Source organism: Hippichthys cyanospilos, chromosome 5, assembly GCF_059441005.1.
Source record: "Hippichthys cyanospilos isolate Australia breed blue-spotted pipefish chromosome 5, RoL_Hcya_1.0, whole genome shotgun sequence".
NCBI classification, from domain to species: Eukaryota; Metazoa; Chordata; class Actinopteri; order Syngnathiformes; family Syngnathidae; genus Hippichthys; species Hippichthys cyanospilos.
In genome coordinates, this window is record NC_142373.1 from 1,261,911 (window position 1) to 1,285,637 (window position 23,727).

Genomic DNA, 23,727 nt, shown 5'->3' on the forward strand with positions numbered 1-23,727 from the left:
CTATCGCACCTTGTGTTTACTCACTCACTCACTCACTCACTCACTCACTCACTCACTCACTCACTCACTCACTCACTCACACATTTTTTTTTAGCACATCAAAAAGCAGCCCTGTTGAGAGTCAAAGAACATTTGAAAGAAGAGGAGTTACAAACGTGTGAAGCAATGGACACCCCTTAAATGTCCACCAAGACAGGAGGGAGAATGACCAGCCAATCACCTCCCGATTATCAAACAGCTGACACATTACTATCATCATTGACATTTTTTAAAATATTTTTATTGTATTTTAATTTTTTTTCAATCTCTTTACAGAAGGACACGAGGAACACTGACCAAAATAGTCCACATGCATGATTCATCCTCTTTTTCATTTTTTCCAATAATAATAACCACAAACGTATGGATTTACTTAGAAAGTCCAAGACGGTGCCAGTGGAGGGAAAGGAATTAAAAAAAAAAAAGAAAAAAGAAAAAGGAAAGTAGAAAGAGGGATGAATAAATAACAAGGGGCGAAGCATGTTTGTGTGCTTTTTCTTTTTTTCCAGTCAGAGGGCTCCACCCACCTTTGACGCTTGGGGCCGGGAGGAGCGGGGTCGGGCCGGGCGGGGGGGTGGATGGAGTGACAGTACTCGTCTCTTGAAAAGAAACATCTAGTAAAAAAGGTCCTAGCTGGCCGGAACAGACAGACAATACTCATTTTGTAGTACAAGAGCACGATGATGATGGCGAGGTTTTCTGGGACAACGATGGCGGTGGCGAGTTGGAGGTGGGGGCGGGGGGGGCTTTAGTAGACCCAGGAAACGGGCACCCACTGGCTGCTGTTGCACACCAGCTCCACGGCCTCCTCCAGGTGGCCGATGGTGTCATCGATCTCGTTGTTGATGATGGTCTGGTCGAAATAGTGCGCGTACGTCTTCTGCAGGATCTCCGACTCCTTCTGAAGACGCTGCAAGGACTCATCCTGCGCGAGGGGGTGCGACCAAAGTCAGTAAGACCGCATCATGTATGCTTTGTTCCCTTTTTAGGGCTAGTGCAACTTTTGAAACGACTGATTGTTATGTTACACAACCTTTTCACATCATACACTGTAACTACTGTTGGAACATTACAAGCTTCAGTAAACAAGACGTTTCATTTCCTAGTGAGAAATACCAACACTAAAACTTTTATGTAATAAGTAACAAAATCACCAATATGCCAAATGTAATGTATGAACACATTTCACTGTGGAGTTTAGTTAAAATATAATATGGGCCTTTTATATTCTTGTAGAATTAAGCCTTTTGCTCTTGTAATATTCAAATTTGCCATGTGTTACTCTTTCTTCAATCACTACAATTATAAGTAAAGCTTTAACACTCTGACCTTTTAGTTACATTTTTGTTTCTTTCTGTCACTTACACATATTTGTACATAAGGTGATTGTTCTAAATTTTACATAAATACTATACTTTTAATGAAATAAAAATGCAGTGATCCCTCGCTACTTGCACCTGCCTATCGCACCCTCAGTACATCGCAGATTTTTTTTTTTAATTAAAAAAAGAAAAAAAGAGAAGCTGTGTTGCGGAGAGACGTGCTCTGAAGGTTTCCTGCATGGCAGATAGACGAGGTAACAATAAATATATAAATGCACTTGACAAGTACACTCCTCGGTACTGCACTACATATTTTTACTTAAATCTTGAATTATTAAACCTTATAAAGTAACTGTACTGTTATCCCTTCCCATCTGGCGAAATCAAGCTTAAGTGGCTGTCGTCTCACAGAGAGCTGCGGTTACATAAGTGGCACCCAGAAGTCTAATTAAAGTGAAGCTTGTAGATGTTATCATATTTAGTCAGCGACAGGCTTCCGGGTGGCACTAATATAACCGCGGCCCTCTGTGAGACTACAGCCAAATGACTGTATTGCAATTTTTCCCTTGTTCAATTTTCTCTTATAATACTGTATCCCTGTGTTTTGCTTTTGTTATATGATTAAACTAATAAACAAAAAGCCTTTATATAATTTTAGTATAAAAATAAAAATTGAACTTTGCTGTAAAATTCTAACTTTTGAAAAAAGTTACATTATGGCTCCTTCCTAACAATACACTCCATCTTAATCTTTTTAAATGATGCATAATTTTGACTATTCCTGAAAAATTACACATTCTTCACAAAATGCAGGCCATTTTCATAATTTAAACCCTTTTATCTTTCAGAGTAATACGCACATCCATAATATTCCGACCTTAATCATGTAACGTTGCAACTCATGTAACGTTCAGATTTTTTTTCATTTTCTAAATTACATCTTTAGTGTGTGTAAGATTTATAGCTATCCTTGTCTGCTCTTGTAGTCACAAACATATTGAAGGCTATGTTGTGTTGCTCTCTGAGCCGCTTGGTCAGACTTGCATGGCATGACTATGGTAACAAAAAGACATACACACACACACACAAACTAAAGAAGACAAGACACATTTAATAACAAGCAACTACTAGCTGACACGTGTCAAGTGGTACTTACTGGCAGCGTGCGACACCACCTGGGCGTCTAAGGGCGGCGGCATAGAAATACGCATGCATTGTGTGCAAAGACAAAGCAGCAATCAAAGAGCAGACATGCACACACACATGCATGTAAAGACACGCTCATTTGAAAAAGTCCATTCAGGAAAGCACGCGTGTGTGCTATTTACTTCGTCAATGCCCGGCGTGATGGTTGGCGCCGCGATGAAGACCACATACGGGGCAAACTCCGCTGTACGAAGGACTTTCAGTGCCTGTCAGAAAGGACACACACAAAACTAATTACCATATTATATGACAAAAGTAAACCTCACGCTTACATTAACATGACTTATTTTCAGAACTGAGATTTTTCTTGGAAAATTATAGATTTACCTTAAAAAAACACACATCCACACGTGCATCCATTTATACATATGTATGTATACAATTAAAATAAAAAATATCTAAAATTTGAAAGTTTATTTTTTATGACTTAAAAAGGTTCTTATAAGATCTTTATCTTGACACTTTTGTTGTTGAGCTGCTACCTAATTTTTTTTTTTAAAAAAGGTTGCCATACAGATGTACACACAGACCTGCGGTTCGACGTCCAGGATGGCGACCAATCCCTGCTGGTGGATCTTGCGAATGGTCTCGAGGCGCGTGCCGTACATGGCGTCCTCGTGGCTGCCGTACTCCAGGTACTCGTTGTTGCTGATGTCCTGCATCATCTGCTCATGTGACACAAAGTAGTAGTTCTTGCCGTTCTCTTCGTCCTTCTTCGGCGGTCTCGTCGTGTCTGCGGGACGCAAGTGGGACAGCTTAAAATACGAGAGACTTCCACAAAGGTTAGTGAGTGTGAGGGCCCTATTTTGGTGAGCAGGCGGACGTCCTGCGACCGGCCTGGCGCAGATGTGCTCGGGTTGGCGCCGGACCGAGATTTGGCATTTTGGTTAGTTAGATGGAGGCGGTGCGCGCACAAAATGTCAGATGCGCTGGGGGAGCACCTGCGTGCCCAGAAATGCACAATGAGGTCTACCAAATTCTCACGGAACACTAGACATGCGCCTGCTCAAAATTGAAGCTGTACCAGTATTTAGATCAAGTGCACATGCGCCACTCCACCAAATTAAGAGTCCTAAATGTGTGTGTGTGTGTGTGTGTGTGTGTGTGTGTGTGTGTGCCCTTGGTTTTCGCTACATGGTGGGGACCATATTTGGGCTTTATTATCTTGGTAGGGACTTCTTGTACTTGAGGAACACAAGTTCAGACCTCTTTTTGAGTTTTGGTGTATAGAGTTGAATTGAACTTTGGTTAAGAGTCGTTTTGGGTTTGGGTTAGGGCAGGGGTGTCCAAAGTCGGTCCTCGAGGGCCGCTGTCCTGCATGTTTTCCAGGTTTCTTTTCCTGACACACCTGATTCAAATGATCAGGATCGTTATCAGGTTTCCGCTGAGCTTGCTGATGAGCTGATGTCAGCATGAGGTGTCAGGAAAAGAAAGCTGGAAAACATGCAGGACAGCGGCCCTCGAGGACCGACTTTGGACACCCCTGGCTTAGGCAATGGGTTGTGATGGAAAGAGGTGAGAATTGCATTTTGTCAATGAGATGTCCGATTAACATAGTGAGACAAACCTGTGCATGTGTGTGCATGAGCATGAGTGTTTGCATGCGCGTGAGTGTGTGTGCGTGTGTGTGGGGCTCACGTGGGATGGGATAGGCAAATCTGTCCGGGTGTTTGGTGATGAGTGTATTCTTGATGTGTCTCCTGCCCACGCCATGAGCACCTGGAAAACACCGTCACAATGGCAAAGTAGCATCGTTTCTAATTCACATTTTAAAGGGATACGCTACTCTTATTTTGCCTTTTTTGGAGTAAAATGTAGTTTCTAATTACTGTAATCCTGCAAATATAAGATGCACACTTGACTTTGGCAACAAATTCTGGAATATTAATAATAATTAATGATCTGGTCAAATGTCCGTGTTCTCTAACCACTGCAATCTTTTAATTAAATGAGCTGGAGACATCAGAACTTTACATGATCCTCTCTGTTTTCAAAGTATTCCTGTGAGCGAACAAGGATGGACTCAGACGGTGGTTCAGTCCGCTCACTTCTTTTGTTGAAAATGATGCCCGAACAACCTCAGTTAACACTAGCTGCCGTTAGCTGCTAACAGCCAACTGACATCCGCCCTCTAGTTCGTCCCTTCACGGTAATAATTATAAGAATACGGCTCATATAAAAATGTGCATCTGCGCATCAAATCTCGGTTCATGCGGCTGACAGTCCAATTTTCCTCGAATGGTGTCGAAAAAAAAATCTAATTTTTTTAGTTATCGTTACTTTATCATTTAGTTATCATACTTTTGGGCCTTCATTTTTGGGAAAAGAATGTCTTATATTTGGGCAATTACAATAATTTGATAAGTTCATTATTTTTCTTCTAGTGTCCAATTAATACCTTTGAAAACACATTTTTCAGGTAATGAGCAATCACGCCTCACATGTCTCCTGGGTTTAGTTATGTGCCGTTTGCAAGCTGAGCTGTGATTGTGAGGTTGTTACCTGAGCACATGTTGAGCTGACAGTAAATGGCAAACTGTGTTATTAAAGATATTAATTGTACATGAAAAATCGTGAAGTTATCAAATTAACTACATATAAAATGTGAACTTTTGACTGCTTATGAACATTTCCCACCACGAACAATACCTATTTGTTGCATTACATTTCATGGTAACGCGCTAGTTTTTCTTCTTCGAGTTCTTCTCCCTTCCGCACGCAAAGCACTTTACACTGACTATCTCAGTCAACTTTATACCGATGACACAGCATCAGGAGCAACTGGGAGTTCGGTATCTTGCTCAAGGACAATGACACAGTCACAACGGCGAGGAATTGGCCCTTAACCTCTGGGTTGAAAGTCGATCGACTTACAAATGAGCCATGCCCGCCACATTTTATTTTTTTACTATACTCGGCTTGTAATTTTATTCTTAGTTATTAGACAAGTTATTTGATTGCAGGATTTCCCCCCCAAATATTTTCTATTTTTAACTAATATTTTTATTTTTAAAATGGGAGAATTTATGAATTATAAACAAGTGCCAATCAATCAACAATCTTAAATATATTAATTGTAGACCATTATTATACTTTGATGTATTTCAAAAATGATTTAAGGATTATGCGATAAATAGCAATCCTCCATTATTCGTGGTAAAAGGCACCATTTGCGAGCTTCTGTAACGTGTTGTTGTGACGAACCACGATGGGATCTATCTACCCAGTCACTGAGCAATTTAAGACTGCCACTTTGTTCTAAGATCATACTTTGTGGAATCCTTATGGTTTTCACCGATTCAGGTAGGCGGTTGTACTGACTTGCAGAGTAGCGACAGTTCTATACGGAAAGTCATTACTCAAGGTCGGGTGGGGATCCACTGACTTAATATAAAATGTTTGCAAATCATATCAAGGTTTTTTTATGTTGGGAATATCATAGATTTCCATGCACATTTACAACAAACAACAAGAGAAACGCATAAACAACCTCATCATAGTAGAGTCAAATTAAGCAAGTAGGAAGGTGAAAAGTCGGGCGTGGTCTCACCTAATAAAACAAGCGTTTTCCTCTTGAAGGCGGGCAGCTTGACCACTTCCTCGTAGGTGACCAAATCTAATTGGTCAAACACTAAAGGGGTGGCGCGAAAGAGAAGGAGAAAAAATGTGAGGTGGAGACAAAACTAAGTGGGATGGTTTTTCTTTACAAACTGACTTAGATCACAGTCAAACAATATAACAATAATTAAATTAGGAATTATCTGCATCTGCTGTATTCGAGAAACCTGGTAAACTAGACAAAAAAAAATATAAAACAAATCATTAAAGTAATGCAGTTTTTCCAAATATATTTTACACAGACTTGTTTCGCTATGATTGGAACTGAAGTTTCTGACTTCCAAGTTTAGCCGAATGCAATCTAAAAGCATCTCGTGTTCTTCAAATCGGTGACACGATTACGACAAATGAAACAAATGAAAACACAAGTTGAGATTTTTCACAAAAACACACATGCACACACACACACACAAAATTAAACACAAATCATTGGGGCTGTCTATATAATAACACATCTAGCATTACCTGAGAAATTTATGCCTCTACTCACATTTTATAAGAAAGTAGCATTTTTCGATCAGTAAATAGCCGAGGCACACAAACGCACATGCACAAAAGGCACACAAAGCGGCTTCAGTCTTCTGTTGTTTGGACAAAAACAACGAAAAGCAAAGTGAAAGACCGCCAGAAACAAACAGGAAGTAACCCGCAGGCTTTCAAATTAAAAGCACGAAGAAAGTGAAAAGAGTAGCGTCAGCGTGGTTACTTACATGCACAGAGGTCGTTCAGTAGGAGCAAGCGAGAGAAATGGACAGGAGGGTTACAACAGTAGTTTAATACACACACGCACACACACCCACGCACACACACATATAAATTATATACAGTGGTACCTCGGTCCTCGAACGCCTCTATACTCGACCAAATCGGTGCTCGACCAAAAAAATCAAGTAGGTAATGCATCGGACCTCGATCAGATTTTCGGTTCTCGACTAGCCGAGCCTAGCCGAGCCTACCCGAACGCGCTCCTCGGCCCTTCTCGGCCAGCGGGTAAGCGCCAGTTCAACTCAGACCGCCAGCGGAGTAAGACGTTTGTTCGAGTATTTCTTCCCGGATTTAAACTTTTTCGTGTCGCTCTAGCCCTTAATAATGGGTCCAAAGAAAGACAGTGATAAGGGGAAGGCAAAGAGGAAAACAATGAGGACCACTATTGAACCGAAGAAGGAAATTATAGCAAAATATGAACGCGGTGTACCTCGCGTCGCAGTTAGCTAGCGTCATCATGGAAGGAGTAACTCCCTCCCGTCCTCTCCACATCCATTCCTGTATGCCATCAACCACTCTCCAAAACGTAAGTAAATTATACAAAATGGTTTATAATGCTTTATTTATCTTTATCTTTATCATGTACTGCTTGTGCACATTTACTTGTGCACACATACTTTCCATTATTTCTTATGGGAAAATTGCTTTCGGTGTTCGAACAAATCGGTGCTCGACCACCACCTCAGAACGGATTATGGTCGAGTACCGAGGTACCACTGTATATATATATATATATATATATATATATATATATATATATATATATATATATATATATATATATATATATATATATATATATATATATATATATATATTTTTTTTTTTTTTTTAATCTATACATCAGAACATGCAAACATCACAAACAACACAAAGACCTGATGCTATCCATATTTACAAGCAGATTATAAAAAAAACCTATGCATAATCATCAAGTTTTAGTTGTTTACTAAACGGTTAGCACGCTAAGATTAATTCCTCACACTAATTCCTCGTTCAATTGTTAACATGGCCCTGTCAAGAAGGACAAGCCATTTTCAACAAACTAGATGATGGTGCCATTGGATGTTTCAGTCAAACTGTAGCAATATATTAATCGTGTCCTAATTTTACTGGTCAGGTCCACTTGACATCAGATTACATAGTGTGTATGAGCCAATGTAAAATGTATGAACGCCAATGTAAAAAAAACAAAACAAAAATGAGATTGGATGATGTCTTACTTTTTTCTACTTCTATTTCAATTACTATGTAAAATAAAGATTGTGTTCATATGAAGGTAAATTTGGTGCAAAATTAACTTGTACTATGGTCATTTGTACTGATGAAAATGTGATAAATTTGGAGTTTTAAAAAGTGATTTGTAATTGGAAAATATTGAATTTGCAGCCCAAAAACGGTATTTATATTAAAAAAAATATAAAGTACATTTGTATCTGTATAAATAGCAACTTCCCTCCATCCACTGTCTGTAGCCGCTCATCCTCACCTGGGACGCTGGCTTGCTGGTGAATGGGGGAAAGATTGCCCCCTGGTGGTAAGATGAAAACGCGCTTGATTGGATATGTCGGCAGCCGGGATTTTAAACGTTAATATCGGTGAGAATCATCTTAATTAATCGTGGCAGCCAAAATCGTGATCGCGATTAAAATTAAATAAATTGTGCACCCCTACTATGGGGCAATTTTGGCGTGTCCAATACACCTACCATGCGTGTTTTTGGAGAAATAGTATTGATATCTGAATGAAAACTGATTAAATAATTTTTCAAATAACTTATATTTGTGGCGAAAATCACAATTGTGTTGGTGGAGAAATGATAGCTTAAAGGCGAAGAAGTTGCTACTAGGAGACATAAGTGTTCTTTCTCTTTCACACATGACTTTTGAATCATTGATCAAGTCATGTCAAAATCTGCACCCATAAATTTAAGATGCAGATACAAATGTGTATTTTTTAATACAAGTACATTTTTTTAACTGTAAATACACCCTTTACACCTACAAACCATCATTTTTTTTACCAGGTTTAACCAGGTTTTTACTACAAATTTATACCATTTCTATTGGGCATGTAAAAATGATCATTGTACAAGTTTTTTTTTTGTTAAAAGTGCGCAGGGAAAAGAGTCTGACGACCTTATCAAACAAAGATAAATCCACAAACACTTGTACCCAAATATGTCACACTAATACAACTTACACACAGGCATGCTAAATATGTGCACACCCAACAAAATGACAGCTCCTATGCATAACCACATTGCAAATACATTAGCACACACTTCTAAATGGCACATGTAAAAAGAATGATGTACTTGTTAACATATGGACCCAAACTTGCTAGACATACTGAGCAAGTCATAGTAAACACACATGAACCAAAGCATACTTCAAAGACACTCATAAAGGATAATGGCACGACACATGTACATTTATCTCAACATATACTAGAACAAAATGTGCACCACCATAATGAACATGTATGAAATACACATGCAACACTAGGAAATACAGACTGCACAGACGTAAACATATTGCATGAAAAAAACACCCACAGAACACACACACCCACACCCACAAAGTGCACATGCGGAAATATGTTTTGAAACAAGCACTAATTTATCCAGGCACATTGGCTAAAACATGCTCACAAAAGTAGTGCACATGCAATAGATACAAATATACTGTACATATGTAGACATTCAAATATGCCGTATATTAACCTATGCTCCAATATCCTGCATATGCACTCAGAAATGTACTCGAATATACTGTACTTTTACTATCACGCGTACAGTTGCATTACTGTACATTTGTTCAAGTACTTTTTTAATTATGTAACCAATATGTGGCGATACCTTGCGTATGTACAAATATTTCCAGATGATATTTACAAGCACTACTATACATGTAGAAATGTACTACACTTATAATTTATATACAAATACTTCACTAACCATACACTAAACATGTACTCCTAGCAAAGTACAAATACTGAACATATGCACACTCAACATGTGTCTCTGTCGTGTACTTGTGTGTGATTTTTTTCATACCTGCGTTGTGCTTAGCCAAATACTTGTCCTTATACTGCTTCTTCTTCTTTCCAAACCAAGTGCAGCTGGCCTGTTGCTCCTGCTTGGTCTTCTCCATGGCCATGCACGCCACACGCCTGCCGCACACACGCACTGATCAGCTTCAACAAACTGCACACCGTTTTCACACCTCTAATAAACAGAAAGTTTGGATAAAAGAACTTCACGCTTTATGATTGAGGCCCGTACGAGTAATCGGTCCTTCAAACATCAGCCAAATTTCAAACAAATGGCCGATATTTGAACTTTTGTCTTTATTAACTTCAACCATTTAAAGAGGTCGTATACAAGTAACACTGGCGTCTTTTTTACACATACTGTAAATCATACCATAACCTTATACTATCAAATATGTATCATAAGATAATATGCTATAATATGTCATAGCATATATGTATAATAAACTCATTCTGTGGAGCTGTCATTCGAAATAAGAAAAGCAAATCTTACTTTTTACAAGCCATAAAGTGAGCAATCCAAAGAACTTGTGAAGAGAATTAGCATAGATGTCACTACTATACACACAAACACTCCATTTAAAAATAAAACATAAAATACATGCAGTACCTGCAACATAAATCCAGCATAAATGCAATCATTTTGACACACATTCAGCTACTGCTATCTCACACGCGACAAGTATTAATGTTCTTAAACCCCATTAAGTGGGCCACACAATCAAATCTTTGAACGGAAAAGTAATAATCCACATATAATTGACACCTATTAAAATGCATTGGGAGGAAACAAATGCTTTTTTTATTTCATTACAAATTTAAAATTTATCGACAGATGAATCACGTGGATGACTATGTAATCTGTAATTTTTTCTCTCCAAAAAAATAAAATAAAAAAATCTGGCTTTGTTTATTAGATTTATTAACAATAATTCACAACTGTAGTGTGAGTTTTGAGACCATGAAAAAAAAAATCACAATTAATCCGCTGATCGGCCTAAAAGCAAAAACCCCACATATCTGCTCTATTTATGAACAATAATTTTAGATTGTAATGGGTGTTTTTGGCAATGAAAATGTTTTTATGTCATCTATTAGGTGTTTATAGGCCAGGAAAAATTGAGTCCATTAAGGTGAGGTTCCACTGTACTGTAAAGCTCCGAAAAAATGTTCATGTGAAAATAAAACTAATACACATTCACACTAAACTACTGTAAAGCCGACAAAAAAAAAGTGCAGATAAAAAATACACCTACTGTCAAATTAAAACTATCATAAGTGAGCAAATTAACAGCAAAAAAAACCTCCCACCTCAAATAACAAAAACCTGTAAGGTTTTTAAAAAAGTTACAATTAAAAGCACATTTACCGTAATTCCCCCAAAAGATGTAGTTGGAGGTTAAGGAAAAATGACCATGAAAAAAATGAAATGACTACTGTGATAAGAAGAAATGATAAATCCCTCCTAAACTAGAAAATAATTTAAAAATAAAATAAATTGACCATCAATCCCCTTAAATCTTACAGTGTATAGGGCACTAAAGTACAATGTGATTTTTGTGACTTTGCGAGCGGCCGCTCGTCTCACCATTCCTGGAGCTCGGGCGACGGGATGAGACCGGCCGTTCCGTTTTTGGTGTTCTCCAGCTTTCCTTGCCACCAGTTGTGATCATCCTTGGAGATGATCTGAATGATGTCGCCCACTCGGAAGCGAATGCCTGCCTCCTTGCAAGGGATCAACTCGTCCTTGGAGGGGTCGTACTCGAACTGAGCCCGCACGTAGATCTGCGGGGAGGGGATCGGGGTGGAGAGGCCGGAGCGCAGTACGCCCATCGGGTGAGGAAAAAAAAAAGGAACGAGAGGATGGGGATTTACTGCTGGGAAAGATGGGACAAAGAACACGAAGGACGGGAAGAGCGGAGCGGCTAACTAGGCTGGGCCAACTGTCTGTGGTAGTCACGGCACGGGCCTTGTTTGTTTGGACTCAACCGAGTTGTCAACTTCCTGTGGCGAGAGGGGCCTGGGTTTGGGATTTGGGAGGGATCGTAGGCCAGTATCTTACCTTGACAGACATTTTGTCCTTGATTGGAGGTCTGGGTAAAATCTATGGATTTGAAAGCATCACAAACATCATGCAAACGCTGGTTTGAATGCAGCGCGTGTCTCTGCGTGCACCTCTGTTGCCGCTTAATATACGTTTAAAAAAGGTCTACTTTCTGATAAACGTCATTCCAAATGATAAAAGTCATGATTATTATCAGAGTCGACTTTCATGAAGATACAATGAAATTTTAGGAAGAAATTGTAGTATAATACAAGCAAGCCGCTTATCTGGCGAAATGAGGGTCTAAACATTTGCTACTAAATGAGCACTCAAGTAATTACTTCAGTACTTGCGTAACTAAAAAAAGGGGTGACTTTAGGTTATTCAGGTAAATAAGTATTCAAGTAACTTTAATTTGGGCAACCAAGTATTCAATTACATGATGTACTTAAGTGCTCAATTTAATGAATTACTTTAGGTACTAAACTGCTTGATTACTTTAGCACTTTAGTAACAAAGGTAATTTAGTGCTTCAGTACTTTAGTACCTCAAGTAATCACTTTTATTCAATTACAAAAAGTAATTGATGATTCATTACATAATACACTTATTACTGGTCATTTTGTGACCATGGTTTGGCCAAATAAATAAAAGTGATTACTCGAGGTACTAAAGTACTGAAGCACTCAATTACCTTTGTCATTGAAACGGTGGAAAAAAAAAAGTAAAAAAAAAAAATCGACGACTCCTAAAAGAACAAACATGTGTCTTTGGGAGTTAATTACACAAAGACTTGTAATTTTCTACAATCATTTTCTATTATTAAGATTTATTCATCCATATTGCATACCATTTATCATTGTACTAATTAGATAAAGTAATATTTAGTACAAATTCAAACATAATATAATGACTAAGCATATTATACAAAATTAGGAGGAAATAAAAATGAATAAGGGTTCTAACATACTACAGTAAGCTTTTCATCTAATAAGGTTGGGAGGGAGGGGAGTTGTGAAAAATAAAAGCCTGTGACTGGATGATGGAATGGCAGTTAGTGAAGTTTGCTTTGCTGGTTTTAGGTCAAGGTTGCCTCATGAGGATGTAGCGCAGCCATGCGTGTTCCCTCACAGGGCTTTGTCATTGGGGTGGGAATATCTGGGGTCGGTGGTGTTAACAATGCCTGTGCCATTAATACCACAGAGTTGCTGCTGATGTAGCTGTCAGTAAAAAAATGTCATTTGGGAAGGACAATATCCATAATAAGGACAGGAAAAGTGACTTAATAATGAACAATTAATTGTCAATTTTGTAATACGTTCAACATAAAAGCAACAGACATCACACAGATGGGTAAAACGTGACTTTGGATTGTTGGTATGTTTCCACCAAGTGGTAACCTTCACTTGGGTTCACGTGGGCAAATTCTGGGATGGATTTTCCCTCCTACTTATCCTCATTGGCGTCGCAGGTGAGTTGATGCCTTTCCCAAGTGACTTTGGGCAAGCGACAGTCAACACCCTGGGCCGGTGTCATAATTTAACAGACTTAAAAAGACATTTTGTTCTTCTGCACAAAAGCTACTAGGCTGTACTTGTTAGTTAAACCTTAGCAAAAAAGAACGGAAAAGAAAAAAAACTCCTAGTCACAATTTTTGTAAACACATAGGTGGTTGCTGATTGGTCAAGCTGTGTCCTTGTAACATACCCTGTTCAACCAACCAGCGTGCCCTCTAATTAGCATCACCGCTGTCTTCAAACTCATAATCAGTCACTTGGCCTTTAAAGGGTGACAAGTAGAAATGTGTACTGTTCTGTTTGATGACGTGCTGTGTATCAAGTATCGAGTTGCTATAGATCTGTGCTTCTCAAATGGGGGTACGCGCAGACATTTTGGGGGGTAGGTGAGCTTTACGAAAGTATCAGCAAATCTAATTTAATGCTGTGACAAAGAATGTATTTCTTTTCAAATTAAGAACAAATTGATTGGAACACGAAGCACCTTATTGCTAAATTATGTTATGCCGGTGCCATTACAAAACAAAATATACTTATATTTACACTACATATTTGTCCGTAGGTATATTGAACACTATAAATTGTCGCTAGGTTTGCTTGTGAGACTCAATGGTTGTTCGTCTTTGAGGTCCCAGTTCAGTGTGTACCCTGCCTACAGCCCGAAGATGGCTGGCATAGGCTCCAGCATGCCATATTTATAGATGTATAGACGGTATATATAATAACCCAGACATTTGAGTCAAACAAACAAATCTTTTTTTTTTTAAGCGTATTACAAGGTTGGGTAAAGGCTCCGAAGCATTTCCAGCCTCGCCTCGCAATCGGAAACTGAATCGTACCACTTGGTGGAAAGGAGGCCCCTGAGAAGGAACGTGGGAGTCGGAGAGCGTTTGTATTCACCTGTCGACCTTTGGGCTGGATGGTGGATGGAAGGTCCTGAGGAAGTTGAAGAAGCATTAAGATGCAGAGAGAACACAGGCAAGGTCATTGAGGTTGAATACAAACATTGGAAATGCATCGATCGTCACGGCCCGTTGAGGAGCATTGGAATGCCCCTCCGGAAAAAGAGAACACCTGCTGCAAGCGAAGCACATGGCCAAGCTGATGTGTGGCGTCAGCTACTGTATGATGCACAGCACACAGCGCGCGTTAAAAGAGGCACACCAATTTGTGAACTGAGATATCGGACACGGTGAAAGGGGGACCCTTTGGAGAACAACACAGGATTGATGTGTACCCACTAAGGGTTTCTTCTTACAATTAAAGACACACATCTTGGTGGAACGTCAAGAATACGTAAATACGTGGGAAGGGCTGTTTTGTTTTTTTTCCCCCTCGGGCTCGGGCATCCTTACCAAGATAGAACTGTTAATGCTGGAGTGGCCATTGGCAGGGGACTGCCTGGACGTGGTGGGGGACTCTTTCTGAAATAAGACACACAGGTCAACAGAGCACACACGCACACACACACACGCTTGCTTGCACACATACGAGGCAGTGACTGTGGCCGAGGTGCACCATAGTGATGACGTGATTCACTTCATCATGACAAGGGCATGATCTCTGTTAGAGATTTCTATTACGGAGTTGAGGGTAAACATATACCCGGGGGCCGGAAAAAGATCAATATTCATGTTATTACAGTGCTAGCTTTTGGTTGCGATTTAGTTTGTTTTGCCCCTTTGTTTCATTTTTCTGGGATTCCCCCGCCGCCTTTTTTCACAAACAATGTGTGTTTTTTTTCAGGTTTTTTTTTTTTTGCATTAACCCTTTTCTAAAGCTTTTTTTTCTTTCACATAAAGGTAATCCCTCCGGAGTTTTTATATTTCTGTAGTACGGTGTGTGGAGCTGCCAATGTGGAGTAAAAACATGGGCTAGAAAGCCGTTTGTGTGCAAATATGCTCAAGCGTACTAGCAGACACATTCGCACATACTTGCAGATACATCCGAACATACAGGAAAATATGTCCAAACATTCTGTACATGTAGACTAAATACTAAAAATATAGCATTTGTTCTCATTATGCTATGGGCTATGATGCTTACAAGTATGTTCAAATGTTTTTGTAAACATATTGGAACATATTTGAGGAAAAAAAAAAAAAGACAAAAGTACATGTAAGCTAAATGCTAAAAACATTTTACTATTTAGCTTACATGTATGTCGTTTCTGGTCAATTTTGCAAGTATGTTTGAACATATTTGAAAAAAAAAAAAAACACCCCAAAACAAAACATTTGAACGTACAGTGGACCCCCGGGTTTACAACGTCCCTGCCTTGTGTTTTTTTGCACCTTACGACGCGGACCGAAACATTTTTTTTGTCCCCTCTTTACACTATTTCTTTTGGCTTTTGACACATCCAACATGACGGTCAGTATGCGTGCGGTCTTGAGTGCTGAAAATAACGTATTTATTGTTCATTTTATTGCTTAATTCAAACTTGAATGGGTTAGCCATGGGTCCCGAAATTGCTAGTGATGTTAAAGAGAGAAGTAAAAAGATGATTTTCACAGAATCGAAGCTGGAGATATTCAAGAAATACGAAGAAGGCTGAGCTAGCCTAGACTAGGCGAGGCTACCTTCACTAGGGAATATGGCCATTACAAGCTTGTCACTCACTCAAAGGTAAATAAATGTTTCATATTTTTTTTGATGATGTTATTCAAATATGTACACAAATATGTGCACAAATATGTACACACATATATATATATATATATATATATATATATATATATATATATATATATATATATATATATATATATATATATGTATGTAACACCTACTATACTGATACTACATTTCAATATGTATATTCAATTTTGATATATATATATATATATATATATATATATATATATATATTATATATGTAACACTTACTATACTGATACTAAATTTTAATATGTATATTCAATTTTGATGTTTTTACCTGGGGTTTACACGCATTAGCTATTTAACATAGGTTTGGACTGCCTGCAATATGGTGAATTCGCGTTACAATCCCAACCGCGGAACGGATTAATCTCGTAAAGCCCACTGTACTTGTAAATACACCCGTGTGTATTTGTAGTTTAAATGCTAAAAACATAGCATTTGTTGCCATAATACAATGAGTGGATGACAGCATTACGGGAAAAAAAATGGTTTTAGCATTTAGCTTACAAGTCCATTCAAATGTGTTTACAGGCAAGTTTGAATGGATTTGAAAATATGTTCAAAAGTATTTGAAAATCTGTTTAAAAATATTTAAATGTATCCGAATGAATCTACTAGTACATTCGAACCAGTTTGCAAGTCAGAAATGTTTACTCCACATTGGTAGCTACGTACGGTACATGCTTCCATAGAAAGGAATGACAACCATCTAAGGAAGGAGTGTAGATGATGGGGACGGGCACAGAAGAACACGGACAAGTAGGCGTGATTCCTGGAGCATAACGGAGGAGGACGGAGGGTATGCAACATGGAGTGGGGAAGTTCCGGTATCTTGGTTGTGAAATTGGTGTGCTGGATCTCAAAGTCACCCAGTGGCAGCAAAACACACACAAACCACCCCACACAAACTCAGCACCCTGGCGAGCAGTTAGTGAGAAGATGAGTAAAGAAGAAGGCGAAGAGGTGGAACAGGAGGAGAAAAGCGTTACCTCACAGGAGGAGCCCTGCGTTCGGTAGCTTGGCACTATTTTAAATGTGATGCTGCCTCGCATCTCCTTCTGTAAACACACACCATGTTAAAACAGATGACACATGCTAACTATTTAGCGTCGTCAGCACCCACGCTCACACTCACCAGCATCTTCTGCAGCTGCTCGACGGTCTGGTTGGCCACGCTGATACCATTGATTTCCCTGATCTCATCTCCTACGTGCAATGTGCCTAAGAAGAGAGAATTATTTTGATTGTTGAGATGCTGTCATGTTATTCTTCATGTCCCACGATTGGTGCTTGCTAGGTTATTTTGTGCAAGTTTTGTGTTCGACCTTGTCTGTGGATCATTCCTCCGTGCATGATCCGAGCCACGATGCAGTTGTTGGAGTCGTTCATTTTCAGGGTGATGCCCTACACCCATTAAGAACAAACAGATTAGGTAAGAACTGAAACATAACATGCAGTCTGCGCCCGCTATACCGCGCTTCTTTATTCATGCGTCTGCTGTATCGGGGATGTTTAAGCACATGGTCAGTATACCGTACAGAAGTCTGAATTTTAAGTTGCGTGCCTTCAGTATAGCAACACATTGTGTTGAAACTTTATCCTAATGGAAGTGGTACAGTATTATTTCGAACAAGAAGGACAGGAGTTCAATCAAACACATTTTGTCATTTAACTGTTAATAATCACTGTTTCTACTCAGCAGTCAATATGGCCTATGAGAATTGCATCCTGTGTTTGTATATGTGCCTGCTCCTTGTGTTAAAGGAGCAGGGGTTTGAAGGGTAAAAAAAAAACCCCAAAAAACCTCTAACACACCAAAGCTAATTTCCAGTAGCCCAAATATGACATTATATGTTAGCATTAACTTAGCGGATATTAGAAATATGGTTTGGTTGAGTGTTTGATTCTTTTTTTTTTTTTTTTTAGTCAATTTAATGGCAAACTTCAACGAGAGTGACCAAAAATGAACTTCAACTGGGAGAGAAAAATACCTAGAAGTAAGCTACCTACTGTACTTTAGATATAGATCTGCTGCGCCTGCCACAGAAATGACCAATTTTCCTTTGAGATAATCATTATTTCTGTCCATATATATCAGTGAGATTTTTCTGGTCAAATATGCGCCCTTTGAATTTCGTCAGTCCGGCGTAAACGCACCATGGGCTCGTCCGTGTTTTTCTGGAACTGCACCAGGCGCACCCTGGTGACGTTTTCCAGGTCCATGTCTCCGTTGGTGCTTTCAGGAGAGTCGCCATTCAGGTAGGGCGAGGTAGGCGGTGGCGTCACCCTCAGCGCCTCGTCGCTGTACACCTCATGCGCTACCACGTCGTGGGCCTGCAGCAAAGCCTTCAACCACAACAAAAATTCACTAAAAACGCTTTGATTATTTAAGGGATAAACAACTATGCCCTGCATATACGAAGAAGCAAATTCCAACACAGTATACTAAACCACCACAAATACAGCCATATTTGCCAACAATCATTTGAACATTTCAAACGCCGTGTGTCAGTTTGGGATGGAGTCTTGTCTTGAGGCAAGGTACTAATCAGTGACATTAAGATGATGAGATTAGCATTGTGGCCAATGATAACGGCTGAGTGGCTTTTCCCTTAAACAGATTAACTTGCGCCGCTCACATGCTTGAAACCTTGTTTAGTTACGTTTCACGCCTTTGAAACTAGAAATGTATTGACGTAGATAATGGGATTGTATCTCGCATGGGCATTATACAAATGTATGTGCAGTTTTTTTTTCTTTTCTTCCCCAAACACTTATTTCTCCCTTCTTTCATGAACTAAAACACACCACAAGCCTATGTGGGAAAAGGATATAGTTGAGCCTTGTTACCTGTATTAATAAAACAAGTATCAATGAGCTTTGAAAATTAAAGAGATCATAAATGTCTCAAGTCAAAGGGTCTAAAGTTATCAAGGCCACAAAATCAAGTGCTTAAAATTGATTTCACTGAATTGGATTTAAAATTTTTATGCTTATACTGTATACTTTCATAACGTAACGTATTACGCTCTTTTACATGTTGGTTTTACATCCTTTTTTGATTCATACAAAATATTTGTAATTCAATTTGAACATTTTTTTTAGTATTTTTCATAATTTTATCATTTAAATATAGGATCATTTGAAATTTTGAAATATATATATATATATATATATATATATATATATATATATATATATATATATTTATATATATATATTTATGTATTCATCCATTCAAAATTGATTTGGGCGTATTAGGGGGTACTTTACTGAGGAAAAAGGAAAAAATTAAATCACAGGGGGTCCATCTTTGCAAAGGTTGACAACCACTGGATTAAGTCATTGGATTACAACTAATGCGCAATTTCGTATTTGAATTCTTATGAACACCATAACAGGTGTCACTTTTAAAAGGAGTGAAACAGGGAGACTTAGTGCAATCCCAAGTTAATATATACAAGCTTGTAAAAAACTACTACTGTTATTAAACAAAATGACTTATTATAGACATGTTGACTATACAGATATTAGCCCATCTCAACTATTACTGTTAGTACAACAGTAACAATACTGTAGATTGATGGTACTGTTTATAGGTTGATTGGCTAATTAATAAGCTTAAGTTAACCAATATACAGTATTGGCGAAAGTTTATCTATGACCACCATCGTTTTGCTAATTTTACCATTCTTTTTGATGCAATGAAGGTACTGGTGTAATCAATACATGCTGGGCTTGTCTTGTTTAAGGAGTGGCTGATTTGTGCTACCAACATTTTATTCAGCATCATCTACCTTGCTCGTGACTTCTGGTGTCTTTTGGTGGACATTACAATTACCGCGTTGCTTGGATCTGATTCATTAGAGTGTTGTCATTGCCTATCTTTTCGTAAGCTAATTTGGTGCTGTATATGCCGCACGCCTCATGGTAGCGCCTATGCCAATGCATTGCACATCTGCGCAGATGAGTCTCTGCGTCAAAAAAATGTGGCGGCCCATGGAGGATGACAAAGAACGGTTCTGCCTTTAGGGAGGTGTGACGGGCAAATTTCCCAATATCATACGGGAAGATTTACGTCACTCTCTCCAAAAATTCCTAAAGCAGATTGGATTTGACCTCCTGGAGTCCACTGTACTTATCCTGGTATTGCCATGGGTCTTTCACCATAACAAACATAACACTAACTAGAGCAAGACTTTTTAATTTGTTGATTAACTGCATATGTGCTCTTGAACTCACCATGAAATGTGGCTGAGTCAGTATCCGTCTGAGTTCTTTTGCGTCGTGGTTCTCCGGGTAGCAGGAGATCTCTTCCAGCACCTGAGGAGGACCGGGACAAGACCTTTTCAATCAGCCTCTTTGGTGATATTCCGACAACCTCGTCGACCCTCACAAAAATGGCCCCCGCCCACACCGTTCCCGGACTGGCCGCTGCCAAGTTTGGACACCAAGTCAACAAATCTCCCCCTCCTCCTGTCTGTTTATTTGGCAGGGCTCGGTTGAAAGTCAGCTCCAGTTATGTTGCGCCTGACTGGTGAATGTGGCGTTGCAGATGTTAGATGGGGAGGAGGGGCATCGCCGGCCCTTTCAATACGAGCCATTGTGGAGCAATCATGTGCTCATCTAGCTTGTCAGGCGACAGCCCATCTTGATTGTCCGCCTCCGACAGATCTAAAAGCATCGGAATCACGTGTGATGGAGCGCTTACATATTCCAGGTGTTTCAAAGCTTCACTGTCTTCTTGGCGCAAGGACGATGTCTTGAGTGGAGGAAGACACAGGGAGACCAGGTTACACAGGTGCACTTTGAAAAGGTTGTCTTCCGTGAGGAATCAGATTAGTGCGGCCAGCAAAATCAGCTAATTTTAGTCATTAGTTGGATGACAACACCCATGTGCTTCGATTGTAATTAGTGCACCTCATAAGTGAGAAATAAGAGAGCGAAGAAAGAAACTAATAGGCTCAAAACATTCAAGGTCATTTAGAGTGAGTGGCAAGAAACGGAAACTGAGTGGACAAGAGGCCTGTTAGGAAAGTATAGCACCAGGTGTAATGAAAATTTACCAAAGCGGGCTGTGATACGGGATCATAAATTGTCCTGGTAAGCAGCAAATAGTTTTTTTTTGTATTCATTGTTCAAATAAAACAATTACCACGTTGGCTCTGAGTAGTCGTAGTAAGTTTGAGTTGATGCTTTTCTGGTTTTCTATCAAATATAGTTTTTTTTCTTCATGTTCCAAGTAATAATTTAATAGGTTTCAACCTGGGTTGAATTGGATTTCACTACTCTATTTATTATCTTCTATACATATGAATTTTTTGACACCAAAAAAAATGTTCAGATGCTAGGTGATTAGCAGTCACGATTATTATTATCATCATCATCATTACGCTAGCGATTACCATTTAAGGTCAAACACTAACACTAAGCTCACATCTGCATAATGTTATATGTAAATTACAGATGGAACAGTTTCTTCAGTCACTTACAGACTATGCTTCAACAATATTTTATGAAGTCACTAACTTCCTGTTATTCTTCTTCTTGAGCAGACTGGGCATTTTTATCTGACTTCCCCCTTAATGGTGAATTTTGCACACCTCAAACCAAAAGCCCTAATGCTTTAGAAGAGGTTTTCTTCCTTTCTTTTTGGGAAGCTATATGTGCCAAAATTGTCTTTAATCAAAGGCCATTAACTGCTAATTCAGCAAGTGCTTTTAAGCGCACAAATTGCATTAGGCATTTGACTAGTAGGTGGTGCAGCAATAATTGAATAGCATTGCTTTAAACTGACAAGGGTCCCAAAGGTGAAATCATCTATTTTTGGGGGAAGTCTTTCCCCTCCTTCTTAGAGTCGACTTACCTGACATGGTTGACTTCTTCACAGTTTTGTAGCAAAATTTAATGACGGTAAAAGCTATTCTTATTTCTGTGTAACTAAAAGAGGAGCCTCACATCAATTGTTGCGGAATATAATACTAATGTGCTGGGTTTTCCTAAAATTGATTTACCTGTGTGTGGAATTTAGAATTGGATGTCAGTCTCTCACTCTTGTCTCAACATTTAAGACTTGCTCTTCTCATTAAGAGCATAATAAACACAACTACTGTATTGTTTGTCTTATGGCACATTGCACACACAAAATGGATTTTCCCCAACTCTAGTCAGCTTCGTTAAGCACTGTAAGCAAACGCCAATAAAATGAGATTTTACACAAGTAGGGTGAGACTGCGCAGACCATAATGCAACTCTGTGTAAGTGTGCTGCAAGTGCAGTTGGGGTGAGCCAACGAGGGAAGTCAAATGGCTTTATGAGAAGAGCGGAGTGTAAACAGGCCAAAAAACTGTGGTGCAGCTGCTCAGACAATGAGCATGTCAGTGGCAGTGCATACAAAGAGCACTTGGGAGGTCACCAAAGTTCATCACCAGGCACAAAAACATACAGTACTGTATGCATATATATATATATATATATATATATATATATATATATATATATATATATATATATATATATATATATATATATATATATATATATATATATATATATATATATATATATATATATATATATATGACTGCCATGTACAGTATAACAATGTACTTTGCATACAGAGACTTTGTGGCATAGACTGACTTAGTTGTAGCTGCAAAACAAACTCGCAAAGTAAAAAAGACAAGCAGCCATTACCATTTTTCTTATTTTATAAACATGTACAAACCCTGACATTGTCACTACATCGGTGCTGAAGAGTGAAGATGTTAGTAGGCAAAAAAAACAAACAAAAAAAACAAAGCCTTGGCCCCGCAAAGAGATGCATCAATGACAATTTTGCACTGCACAGTCCCAGCTCGGTTCGTCGGTTTTCCATGTCCTTGGGAAAAAATTCATTCTATGTCACAACATTATCACTTGGAATGCTGATGGACAAAAACCATGGAGAACAATGAGGCGTTCCTAAATCTTGAATTAATTTTATCCAATTTTATAACAACATTCTGGTTTTGTATAGCAGAATAAGTCCAACAAAAACATAGGTTATGTTTTGCATTTAGCATCAATAACCAACCATTTTTTAAATTAATTATTTATTATTATTATGATAATTTCAATACATTAAAAAGTGCAATCAAACCTGGATTTGTTAGAAAAATAGTGAGGAGTAAGGCCAGAGTAGAGACTGTGCAGTGTAAAAGGTTTGCTACTTTATTCACCAAAAAGAAATGTGTCATTTCACCTCTTTGGCTCTCTGCACGCCTTCACTGCATGGATTCCTGATCTGCGGCGATGACTTGGTGTTGATCTTATCATAGAGCTGCAAAAGACACACACAGATCCATTAATCAGCTCATGGAACAATGCAATCACCACGTGTGTTTTGCCACTTCATCAACACCTCTGTGAACAGAGCATCTGGGTATTTCCACTCCCAATCAAACTGATGACAGTTAAATCATTAATACAGTTACTGTGTATTGTGCAACATTATGAT

At 38.8% G+C, this 23,727-nt stretch overlaps 1 protein-coding gene across 19 annotated transcripts in view; it reads right to left on the reverse strand.

The window, feature by feature from the left end:
* Positions 1–258: 258 nt before the first annotated feature.
* Positions 259–23,727, reverse strand: part of LOC148423109 (peripheral plasma membrane protein CASK) — a 115,814-nt gene continuing 92,345 nt past the window's right edge. For 3 of the 19 annotated variants that reach the window (XM_088414641.1, XM_088414639.1, XM_088414642.1), the window contains 18 exons: positions 23,473–23,550; positions 20,941–20,991; positions 20,472–20,552; positions 18,387–18,575; positions 17,555–17,633; positions 17,365–17,450; positions 17,219–17,287; positions 14,921–14,989; positions 14,466–14,501; positions 12,067–12,108; positions 11,593–11,789; positions 10,009–10,124; positions 6,118–6,198; positions 4,206–4,286; positions 3,098–3,300; positions 2,690–2,773; positions 2,518–2,544; positions 259–964 (listed from right to left, as the gene is read on the reverse strand). In XM_088414641.1, coding sequence (XP_088270767.1) covers positions 788–964; positions 2,518–2,544; positions 2,690–2,773; positions 3,098–3,300; positions 4,206–4,286; positions 6,118–6,198; positions 10,009–10,124; positions 11,593–11,789; positions 12,067–12,108; positions 14,466–14,501; positions 14,921–14,989; positions 17,219–17,287; positions 17,365–17,450; positions 17,555–17,633; positions 18,387–18,575; positions 20,472–20,552; positions 20,941–20,991; positions 23,473–23,550 — 1,746 coding nt within the window. In that variant the 3' untranslated portion in view covers positions 259–787. The remainder of the gene's footprint in view (positions 965–2,517; positions 2,545–2,689; positions 2,774–3,097; positions 3,301–4,205; positions 4,287–6,117; positions 6,199–10,008; positions 10,125–11,592; positions 11,790–12,066; positions 12,109–14,465; positions 14,502–14,920; positions 14,990–17,218; positions 17,288–17,364; positions 17,451–17,554; positions 17,634–18,386; positions 18,576–20,471; positions 20,553–20,940; positions 20,992–23,472; positions 23,551–23,727) is intronic. The other 16 variants (XM_088414650.1, XM_088414649.1, XM_088414647.1 and 13 more) reach the window with 12 other exon arrangements.